This window comes from Carettochelys insculpta, chromosome 4 (assembly GCF_033958435.1).
Source record: "Carettochelys insculpta isolate YL-2023 chromosome 4, ASM3395843v1, whole genome shotgun sequence".
NCBI classification, from domain to species: Eukaryota; Metazoa; Chordata; order Testudines; family Carettochelyidae; genus Carettochelys; species Carettochelys insculpta.
The window spans coordinates 129,972,258-129,984,356 of NC_134140.1; the positions used below are offsets into that span (position 1 = coordinate 129,972,258).

The 12,099-nt window shown below is 42.7% G+C and overlaps 1 protein-coding gene across 1 annotated transcript in view; it reads left to right on the plus strand.

Annotated features, from left to right (window-relative positions):
- The window catches only part of LOC142012189 (albumin-like), a 29,296-nt gene extending 18,226 nt beyond the window's left edge, over positions 1 to 11,070 (plus strand). The window contains exons 10-15 of the mRNA XM_074992044.1: positions 564 to 661; positions 1,043 to 1,181; positions 2,266 to 2,486; positions 4,818 to 4,950; positions 8,591 to 8,656; positions 10,909 to 11,070. Of these exons, the coding sequence (XP_074848145.1) occupies positions 564 to 661; positions 1,043 to 1,181; positions 2,266 to 2,486; positions 4,818 to 4,950; positions 8,591 to 8,656; positions 10,909 to 10,929 (678 nt within the window). The 3' untranslated portion in view covers positions 10,930 to 11,070. The remainder of the gene's footprint in view (positions 1 to 563; positions 662 to 1,042; positions 1,182 to 2,265; positions 2,487 to 4,817; positions 4,951 to 8,590; positions 8,657 to 10,908) is intronic.
- Positions 11,071 to 12,099: the final 1,029 nt, after the last annotated feature.

The window sequence follows — 12,099 nt, forward strand, 5'->3', positions numbered from 1 at the left end:
CCTGTGACTAAGCACAGCTTCCAAAATGGCTTCCAAGACCAGGTGACCTGGCCATAGGTCTTGGCAAGACCAGCCATAATCCAGGCTTACAGGAAAAGCAAAACTATTCATAGATCATGGTCATAAGTACCAGGCCATTAAGCTCTTTGGCTAAGTCTACACCAGGGGGTTTTGTCGACAAAACTCGGAGCATCTACACACAAAATACATTTTGTCAACAGAATCCATCAATAAAAAAGCCATGTAGATGCTCTGGGGGGCCCTTTTGTCAGAGCAGATCAAAAGATCAACCCGCTTTTATGTGTAGAAGCGATCTGTCAATAGAAGTTTTGTCAGAATATCTCTTCCAACTGTAACTTCTGTAGACAGATGCTTCTAGCGTAGATGTAGCCTTTGAATTCTACCAGTGACTCTCAGGATATATCTACACAGAAGCCTTATTTCAAAATAAGCTATTCTGGAAGAGCTGTTCTGGAATAGCTTATTTTGAAATAATGCTGCTACGCACAAAAATGCATTTTGAAATAGCACTTAGCTCTAACAAGAGGTATATTTACTTGCAGGAAGAGAAATTCAGGAGTCAAATTCAGGAGACTCAGGAGCTAGTAAAGAAGAACTGTGGTTTGCTTGCCAGCGTTGGAGAAGTTATGTACCTGAAATAGTATGTTTTTTTGTTTTGGAGTGTTTCCATGCTTATATAGTGAATGTTAAGGATTATGTAAATGTGATATTTTCCAGACCCAATTGAGTAAGACAAGAGTACAATTTAATCATTAGGATTTGTTCAGCCGGCAATTCAGAAGATGCCATTTAGAATAAGAGTATTTAGAAGTTACACTCTGAAAATACACGTAGGCTTCCACAGCCCATGAAAAGGTAAACTCATTGCTGCTTCTGTTGCTACAGGAAAGAATGCAAAAATTATTTTTACTCTGGACGGTTCAATTTGTACTTCAGTGAATGAGCCCTATCTAGGTGATTTACCTAAAAAATTTTCCATAGTTGAACTTTTTGTTCATTCTATGGGATATTGTTCTTTCAGTCTCCTTGGCCGCTACTCCAGGAAAATGCTTCAGATGCCAATTGAAGTATTGATTGAAGTCTCAAAGGATGTGGCAGCCGCTGGTAGCAAATGCTGCCAGGAAACTGAAGCTAGACACATGCCTTGTTTAGAAGGATATGTGAGTACGTTTCTCTCATTATAGTAGCTTTCTTTTTCATATGTAATTTTCTGTACTGCACCTTTACATCCCTGGGCAGGGCAGTGGAGAGATTTGTGGGGCCCCTGAGCTAGGTGGGAGGGGGCTTGGCTCCATGCCTCCAGAAAGGGCAGGGTTTGAACCCCAGCTAGTCATTCAGGGGCGTTCAGAGCATACTGTCTGGGGCTCCAGGAGTGGTTTAAAGGGCCCCAGACCCCGACTGCTGTAGCAGCAGCAGCTGGGAGGGAGCCTTGGACTCTTTTGAAATCACTAGGCCCCAGGAAAGCTGCCCCCTTTTCTCTCCATTGGTGGCCCCATCTCTGGGTATCCTGCCCAAATGCAGACAGAGCATCAGTTTTATTCTTGAAGATGCAATAGCCAGTTATGAAGCAAATACACAGTATAGTCTCTGAAGGGTTGGACAATTTTTTTTCTAAATGGAAATCTAAACTTAGGTTTCCAAATGCATCGTTGGAAATCAACCCCCTTTGCCATGGAGATGAACTCCCTAAATGCTGGTCGCCAAGAAGAAATTGTGAAAAAAGTTTTACTGAAAGGCAGTTTAAAGATTTTAGCATTTCTGAACAAAAGTCTAGAACTGGATGTGGGCTCATATTTTTGGGAGGTGATGTCATTTGTGAAGCTAGCAGAAAACACCCTGTGGGTGAGAACATGAACAAGTTTCCAATCAGTTTGATTGCTAGTTTAAACTGGGTGAAGAAGACACTCTTATTTTAAACCAAAAGCAATTACGTCACTTTTCTGGAAGATGTCTACGTTCACAGCTAAGCTCAGAAATGCCAATTGTGAATCCTTTCCTGGTCACTAATTGTCAATGTTGAAGACCTGAATAAAATACATAATGATTTCTTCAGCAAGGGCAACTTTTATCTGTGACAAAATGACTGAATGTTTTCATTTTTTATTTTCATCGAATTTCTGCTTAACAAAAAGCAGCCAGCACCCCTGCTACACTATTGTGACATTTGGAATATGTATTGCTTTTATTAGCATTAAAGCTAAAAGTGACATAAACGTTGTTTTGCTGTTTTCAATCTTTGTTCAGATGAACATGATGATTCAGAATACGTGTGCAAGACTTGAGGCTACACCTGTACATGAAAATGTCACACACTGCTGTAGTGTCTCTTATGTTGATAGAAGACCATGTTTCAGCAACCTAGAAGGCGCCAGCTATAAGCCTGCTGAATTCAACCCTGAACTGTTCACCTTCCATGAAGATATGTGCACTGCTCCTGCTGAAACCCAGCAAATGAAAGAGCTAACGTAAGTTGTCTGTTTGCTAATTTGCAGCAATTCACCTTAAATTAAGTTCTGATAGAAAAGTTGAGTCTTGGCTTAATTTTCCATGTGCAGTGTTGTTGTAGCCATGTTGGTCTCTGGACATTAGAGAAATATGGTGGGTGAGATAGTAGCTTTTTACTGGAACCACTTCTACTGATAAGAGAAAACATCTTTTAGGCCACACAGGGCTCTTTTTCAGGTGTGGGAAAGTTGTTTTCAGAATCACAGCCAACTGTAAGGTGGGTGAACCCAGACAGACAATCACTATGCTCTCAAATGAACTTGCACAGGAAAATGATAAACAAGGAACACTCTATCACCTGTTGATGAACACTTTTCACACGGGCTACGTCTACACTAGAGGGTTTTGTCAACAAAACTCACAAAGGGTCTGTACACAAAATGTGTTTTGTCGACAGACTGTCGACAAACTCGGCACGTCTGCCAACAGCATTCTGCCTCTCTGTGAGGAGGAATAATGCCTTTGTCGACAGCTTCTGTCGACAAAAAAAGCCGCGTAGATGCTCTGGGGGGCCCTCTGTTGATAGACAGGGCTTCTGGTTCACCAGACAGCCCTGTTTGCTGAGCTTCTGGTTGGCCATTTTGTTGAGAGTGCAGCTGGACACTCTGGCAACTCTCTGTTGACAAAGTGGAGTTCTTTTTAGGCCCGCTTTTGTGTGTGGATGTGATCTATTGACAGACATTTTGCCATAGTGTAGACATAGTCATGGTGTTCACTTTATAGTGGACCCTTCAGTCCTCATCCTTGAAGAAAACCCACACAACACCTTCAAAAGACAAGCCTGGGTGCTTAAATTCATTACTCTGCTAAACACTAAAAATTAGGGACTGAACAGAGATACTGTATTTATGAATAGTAACAGAGGGGTAGCTGTGTTAGTCTGTACTCCAGCAAAACAAAGCAGCAGTAGCACTTTAAAGACTAACAAAATGACGTGGGACTTTGTCAGAAGTGGGTCTGTCCCACAAAAGCTCATAACTGAATAAATCATTTTGTTAGTCTTTAAAGTGCTATATTTCTACTATATTTATGGTTTATTACAACAGTGTTTAATCCACTACCCACTCTTTTAAGCATATGACTGCAAAGATTTTAATGGGCCATTCTACTTTGAACAGTCCCTTGTTTAGCATAAGCAGTTAAAATATGTGCAAGCTGCACCAACTTGCATTGTGTGTGATGCTGGGAGTATATTTCCCACTCTTAAAGAACCCTGTGTGGCTTGAAACCTTATCTCTCTCACCAACAGAAGCTGGTCCAATGAAAGATATTTCATCACACACACCTTGTCTCTAAAATTTTCCATACACAGTGAGGAATTGTTTGCTACTTTAACACTATGGTAGCCTTTCACCAGAGACTCTTTAACACATCTGATGAATTTTCTGTCTAGCCAGGACTTTGCAGCTGCTGTTTTTCACAATGGTAGGCGTTCAGTGGGCCAAATCCTCATTTGGTGTAAGTCAGCTGACTATACACTGCTACACCGCACCTGAGAAGCTGACCTACTGCGCTGAGATTTTGAGCAAAGATTTCCAGTAGTAGAGTTAATTCACTTCATGGTTAATTCACCTAGCTTAGTAAAAAAACAAAACAATATTGCTTAATAGCAATTGCTTAAACAACAGCAATTGCTTAAACAACTATATATATATATATATATAACAAAGTCACATAGCTTAGAAAATTCTTCCTCTTGAAAACAAAACAAAAACCAAACCCCACCTGTGTTTGAGGATCCCACAGCAGGAGAGTGACTGTAGACCGGGATAATGTCAGTAAGATGACATGGTTATTCAGTTCGAGCAGATATACAGCACTGCAAAGAAAGGTGTTAATTTTCTCTGAATACTAAAAACATCTTAGTTGACCAGTTTCACATGAGCTACACTGGCAGACTTGGGTCTTAAGGAGGGACTTGGATGGTGGCTTTCCCAATCTGTGCAAAACATAGGGCCAGTGTTGCAAAAAGGAGCAAAGGTGGTTGGGGGAACAGTGGACAAACAGTGACATGGGGCTGGAGTTGTAGGTGGAGTGGAGCAAGCACAGGCGGTGGTTATTTAAAATTTCCTTTTTATATTATAGTCTGCATTTAGGCTTGATCCAAGTCCATTGTAATCTGTGGAAAAACTCCTATCAAATTCTCTGGCTATCAGACTGGGCCTCTGTGGAGTATATCATAAAGCTACAAACAGGCCACGTATCTGCACAGAGAAATGCAACGTTACAAATGATCATTCAAGCCACAGCAAGTGTTAATTTTACATTGCTGCATTTTGTATTGGTTTCAGAATGCTTGTCAACCTCATTAAATTAAAGCCCACTGCAACAGATGAGGAGGTACAGAAAATAGTGACAGACTTTACTGACATGGTACATAAGTGCTGCGCAGCCGAACAACATGAGGCATGCTTTGGAGAAGAGGTATCTCACTATTTTCATGCATCATGGACTTATTCTTGATTAGAGGTGTTGGTACTCTCCACTCATAGGCTACGTCTACACGTGCACGCTACATCGAAATAGCTTATTTCGATGTAGCGACATCGAAATAAGCTATTTCGATGAATAGCGTCTACACGTCCTCCAGGGCTGGCAATGTCGACGTTCAACATCGACGTTGGGCAGCACCACATCGAAATAGGCGCTGCAAGGGAACGTCTACACGCCAAAGTAGCACACATCGAAATAAGGGTGCCAGGAACAGCTGCAGACAGGGTCACAGGGCGGACTCAACAGCAAGCCACTCCCTTAAAGGGCCCCTCCCAGACACACTTGCACTAAACAGCACAAGATACACAGAGCCGACAACTAGCTGCAGACCCTGTGCATGCAGCATGGATCCCCAGCTGCAGCAGCAGCAGCCAGAAGCCCTGGGCTAAGGGCTGCTGCACACGGTGACCGTAGAGCCCCACAGGGGCTGGAGAGAGAGCGTCTCTCAACCCCTCAGCTGATGGCTGCCATGGAGGACCCCGCTATTTCGATGTTGCGGGACGCAGATCGTCTACACGTTCCCTACTTCGATGTTGAACGTCGAAGTAGGGCGCTATTCCCATCCCCTCATGGGGTTAGCGACTTCGACGTCTCGCCGCCTAACGTCGAAGTTAACTTCAAAATAGCGCCCGACGCGTGTAGCTGTGACGGGCGCTATTTCGAAGTTGGCGCCGCTACTTCGAAGTAGCGTGCACGTGTAGACGCAGCTATACATACATGACAATCAAATGTGCTACAACCCAGAATGGCTCCATGGGGGCAAACCTATTGGGTCTACATACAAATATTTGTGTATGTGTGTGTGGGTGTCTATACACACATGCACGGGAGAGAGGGAGGTGGGACAGAATTGCCAGCCTGTACACAAAGTGAGGGGTGCCTGGCTCTGTGCTCCCAGAATGGGCAGGGCTGGCGAGGAGCTAAGCCTCAAAGCCACCGAGGGTGCACTGTGCACCCAACAGCTACAAAGGGCCTCAAAGCTACCCCTTGTCACTACTGTGGTAGCTGTGGCTGGAAGGCTCAGGCCCTTTCGAATTGCCAGTTGGCAGGCCTTATATACGTGTGTGTGTGTGTGTGTGTGTGTACATTCCTGTAGACCACATGCACAAGGAATTTATTTGACCTAAAGAGATATTTAAATATTTTTGAACTTGCATCCAATATTTGCCTTTGTGCAAAAGATTCTTCTAGGAAATCCCAAACGGGAGCCTTCAGTGTCATCTGTATAACTTATCTGTATAATTCAGCCCATAGAGGTTTGAAGAATAACATAGAAAGAGAAAGAGCTGGGCAAATTCTCTTCTGTGGATGATCATTCGAACTTTTAAACAAGTTTACTGGACTGAGCCCTCCCTCTGATTTTTGTTTCTGTGAATGTTCAGACAGAATCTCTCTCTCTCACTCTCACACACACACGTGCACACACACACACAGAGTTAATTGTAAGCACACATTAGAGAATAGTGCAAAAAGCAATTTTTGCAGATTTTAAGCTCTGTGCTCACCAAGCTGGGAAGCAGAAGTGTGTGAGGGACTTGTGTCCAGTCACAACACTTCAGATTTCAAAATTCAGAAAGGAAATATTAGGGAAAAGGTGCTTGGGAATGACCCTGCTGAGAGTTGTTCATGGAAATTGAAAAAAATCATTTTAAAGGTTCACAGAAAACTCAGAAAAGAGTGTTAAAATTTGTCAAATATTCTTCCTATGATTACTTAGCTGATTCTTATAACAAATACCTTCCCTTTAACATTTCCTCATACAATTACAATAATGATTTATCATTTAATACTACTTCTATTATCTTCCATATATTTAGTACTAGAAGACTTTCCCAATGTTGCTCGGGCCCTTCAGGGCTGAGAACAAGGGAAAGGGAGGTGAGTGCAGGAGTTAGGGCAGGATATTTAAGATCTGGGGGCTAGGAGTGTGGGGATTGAGGAAGAAGTCAGGGTGGCAGTTCAGGAAACACAGCAAGAGATTGGGAGGTGTGGGGAGGGACTTCAGAGAGTTGGTGAGAGGTGCAGGAGTCAAGACTCAGGGCACGGACTGGGGGCAGTGTCATCATAGTAGGCCTATGATGGCTGGCTAGCATCTGCTCCCTGGGTCTGAGGTGCTTGTTGCCCCCCTGGGGTCCTTATAGGATCACACGTCTGCCCCCTGCCCCTGTGATCATTCATGCCTAAAATTATCCCTGATATCACACCCTCCACTTCCATTTGATAAAGAACAATTACTTTCAGACATACCCCATTGTCCTGGCACAACCAAACCCTGACCTTGCTTTAAGTTAGCACAAGAGGAAGATGCGCATCAAATGAGATACTCCTAGTTCTTACTGTTTCGGAGGAGATCTTGAACAAACTGACTCAGAGAAAGAGGGACACAAAGGCAGATGCATGAACTCTCTAAGGCTGCTGCTACACTACCATTGTCCTCTCAGAGGTGGCATGGTAATGGGGCAATTCGAAGCAGACTAATGAGGTGCTGACATGCATATTCAGCACCTCTTTAGAATAATGGTGGCTGTGCGAACAAATGTCGAATTTCAGATTGACAGTGAAGATGGGGGCAGCTTTGAAATAAGCGCCCCGCTTCAACATTCCCTTACTTCTGCAGAACTAGATCAGAGTAAGGGAATGTTGAAGCAAGGCATTTATTTCGAAGCTGCCCCCATCTTCACTGTCAATCTGAAATTCGGTATTTCTTTGTGCGGCTGCCATTATGCTAATGAGGCATAGACTATACAGGTCAGCACCTCATTAGCCTGGTTCAAATTGCCTTATTAACATGCCCCCTCCGACAGGACAATGATAGTGTAACAGCAGCCTAAGGGTAGGTCTACACGGCAAAGTTATTTTGAACTAACAGCTGTTATTTTGAAATAACTAGCCGAGCATCTACACAATGCAACTTCCATTTGAAAATAAGTAAAACTCATTCCACAAAGAATAGCACCTATTGTGAAATACCTATTTCAAAATAGATGCTGTTAAGACAGGGAATAGTGCCTATTTCGAAATAAGCCATAGTGCTTCCAATGGCTCTATTTCAAAATAGGCTCTGTGTGTGTAAACACTGTATTTCAAAATAGCTAAGTGCTATTTCGAAATGCATTTTGGTTTGCAGCAGTGTTATTCTGGAATAAAGCTGCTGCGTAGACATATCTTAAAATGTGTAATAGATATCCATATGAGCATAAGTGAAAAAACAGAATTGGGGGTATTTTAGAATAATTATTCATTGTATTTTGTCCTCTTTACACTGATAGCACTGGTGCCATATTAAAAATGCATGACCAGATTACAGGCAGACAGGATATTAATCTTTTGGAACTAAATTTCTTCATGAACAAGTTTTATTGCTGTTCATTGCTTAGTAACGAGGGCTTGTCAGTCACAAGTCTTCCAGCCCTTGAGGACAAGCCACTCATTAACAGGTGCATTATAATCATCTCGTCAAAGCTCTTGTGTAACTCAGACCACAGAGTTTAGTTTATGGAAGCTTCCGGCTCAGGTACTATGCAATTTACTTTCTTTGAGTCTCTCACAAATATTTGTTATCTTTTTCCAGGATGCAAAACTGATAGCCAAAATTAAAGCCTTTTCAGGAATTGAGTTGGACTCTGAAGCATTAAAGGTAATAGCAACAATATTGATTTACTGAGAGCACTGTTCATTTAGCTGATCAGAACAAATGGGCAAATAATTTAATGTGAGGTGTCATTGTTATTATTATTTGTATTACCATGGTGACTAGGAGCCCTCATAATGGGCCAGTATGCCATTGGTCTGGGGCCTGTACGAACACAGAAAAAAATTATGACATTTGCCCCTAGCGTATGTGGTTTTTGCTCTTATGAAAGACATGCCAAATTTTGCTTCCCAAATTCAGAAACAGTTTCCTAATTACTCCTTTATCATCAGGAGCACTGAACATTTTATGAATCGTGGCTAGCCCAATCTGAAGGAGAACCAACTTCCTGCTGAAATTCTATGGTTCTTATCCTAAATGACACATGCTGACAGAAGAATCCTTCATAGTAATTTTCATATATTCCTCCTTTTTAACCAGGGAAAAGATCAAGGCTGGTGTTTTCAAAGGAACCTAAGGAGAGGGGGCCTACCTCTTTTTTAGGCTCTTTTGGGGGAAAAAACAAACTATAAATCTCATGATTCTGGTTTGTATTTGGACTTCTAAATCATCCCAGTTAGATTAGTTATGGTAGGCATACAGCCATCATCAAAATGCACATTGGCTAAGGAAAGAGAGAATGGACGGCCTTGGGTGTTAGGGCACTGAATTTGGATTTAGGAGTTGGAAATCCAGTTTTTATTCCCATGTTGAGGGCAGGTTCCTCTGTACCTTAGTTCTTCATCTATAAAATGGGAGAAGTTCTTACCCTACCTTACTGGGATGTTAGAAGGACAAATTAATTTTGCAAGGTGTTCAGATACAGTAAATTCTTTCATGTCTGGCATTCTATCACCCGGAACTCTCAAATAACCAGCATTTTAACTGTAAGTAAATTTTAGTTACATTTTCCATAAGTACAGTATAGTGAAAGTAAATACAAATAAATACAGCAGACACAGTATAAGTTGAGTGTACCATACTACTGTTGATAAAGTACTCTGAGTACATTTTTGTTTGTTTCTTAATATCTAATCTTGGTTTTCTTTCCTGTTATGCATTGCTAAGTATACCTCTCTGTTATGTAGAATATTTGTATATCTGGCAACCCCAGTCCTGGGGCTGCCAGATATAAAAGAGTTTATTGTATTATGGCAACAAGATCCACTTAGGCCAGGTCTACAGCAGGAGATAAAAATCAATTTTAGATAAACAAATCCAGCTATGAGAATTGCCACCATCCCCACAGTGGGAGGTCAGTGAGGGAACCTCTCCTGTTGACTTCCCTTAAACCTCACGAGTACCCCAGGAGTACCGGGGTCGACAGTGTCCCCATGAGAGTATGATTAAGTGTGGCCTACTAGGGATGCCAGCCCTTGTCATGTCCACACAAGTTTTATTTGTGCTCTAATTGAGTTTGGCAACTCTGTGCTTTAACTTGGTCCTCTGGCACAGATACAGATATAGACAACTAGAACTCTTAACTGTGACACCTGTACTTGCAGAAATGGATTGTGTCACCTTTGGTTACCACACATTGGCTATGTCTGCACTAGAAGCATTTGTCAACAGACATGGGATAATCTCAACAGAACCTCTGTCAATAGATTGCATCTACATGCAGCTTGCTCTGTTGACAGAGAACTGCCAGACTGCACTGCTCTCTGGTGCCAGAAAGCAGAATGGCAGTTCTGCAAAGAGGGCTGCCTGGCAACCGGACGCCCTTTCTGTCGACAGAAGTGGCCACACTGCACTTTTGTTGACAGTACTATGCCCCGCGATTGTTATGCCTCAAAGTTTTGAGGGATAACACTGTCGAGGCAAATGCAGAGTTCTGTCGAGAATCTATCCACCAAATGCTTTAAGCACGTAGACGCTCCCTGAGTTATGTGGACAGAAGGCCCCTTCCGTCGACAGACAAAGCTCTGTAGCGTAGACCCAGCTATACAGAAGTATTACATGCAGTGGTGTTGTATCCTTGTTGGTTCAGGATATTAGAGGCACAAGGTGGGTGAGGCAATATTTTATTGGTCCAACTTCTGTTGGTGAGAGAGGCAAGCTTTTGACTTCACATAGCTCTTATTTTTCCAAAACTGAAGGACAATGTAAACTCAAAAGCTTGCCTCTGTCACCAACAGAAGTTGAACCAATAAAATATTACCTCGCCCACCTTGTCTGGTACATACAATTATTGGTGGTTTAGATGTACATTTTAGTTTCATCAAGTTATTTTTTTTTTTGTTTCTCCTTCTACCCAGCTCACCAAAGGAGAAAGGTGAAATTCATCAATACAAATTCTCTTGTACTTTGGGCCTCCCATGTGGCACTGACACATAGTCATAATGTTGTTTAAAATCAACTCAACATTTTAGAAACCAAAGATTCTTTAGAAGCTTCTCAGCTCTTAACAATAAAGACCTTGTAAAATACCCTCATTGTCCTAGTCTGTTGATTAATTTTGTTATACAAAGTTACATAGAATCATAGAAAAGACCTCAAGATGGGGTCATCAAGTCCAGTCCCCTGCACTCATAGAAGGGCCAAGCACCATCTGAGCCATCCCTGACATGTGTCTGTCTAACCCAGGGGTCAGCAACCTTTCCAAGGTGGAGTGCCTATATTTGACCTTTTGATCTGGATGTACGGTCCGAGTGCTGGTGTTAATTTTTAAAGTCACTAATAGTCTGACTGACAATTGGCAGCCTTCTTGTGACCCTGGCATTGCTTTATAAAGGATTGAAAGTACAAAGTCCACTTTTTGCTGGGATCTGGAATGTTTTTTTCCCCCACAATTACCCAAAAGTGCTGACTCCAGCAGGGGCCACATGGTGGGGGCTCCAGCCCCAGGTCTGTGCTGTAGAGGAGCCAGCAGGGGCTCTGGCCCTAGCCAGGCTGCCAACTGCATGGGGAAAGAAGGGGCAGGGCTGAGCACCTGCCCCTTGCATGCCAGTGATAATCAGCTTGTGCGCCACATGCGTGCCAGGGGTTGCCAATCCCTGCTTCATTCATTCTCCTCATCTGCCACCCTATGGTGGCTACCTAGTCTGCTCCCTCTCTTTCCCTGTCAAACACTACCACAACCGCGCTCTGGCCAGTTCTGGTCCTTCCCTTGCAGGCTTCTGGAAATACCGTCTCTGAGGCTATTCTGGGTAGTACGGTAGGAGGATGGTCTGCGTAGAAACGGGAAACACTAAGTTATATTTGGGGTCAGAAAAGCTCTCCACTAACTGAAGAGAGGGCTTTATTCAGAGTTACTAAAGGGAACACCAGAGAAAAGGTATTCCGTAATATGAGTGTGTATGTACAGTGGGCAGTTTTGGATTTCTCTGCTTGCAGTTTCCATCTAGCATTACAGCATCTTTGCAGCTCTGGCTCAAGAAAGGAGAATTAATTGCCAGGCCAGACCGTGCAGATAGAATCAGTCAGCTCCCACCACATGTATCTTTTAG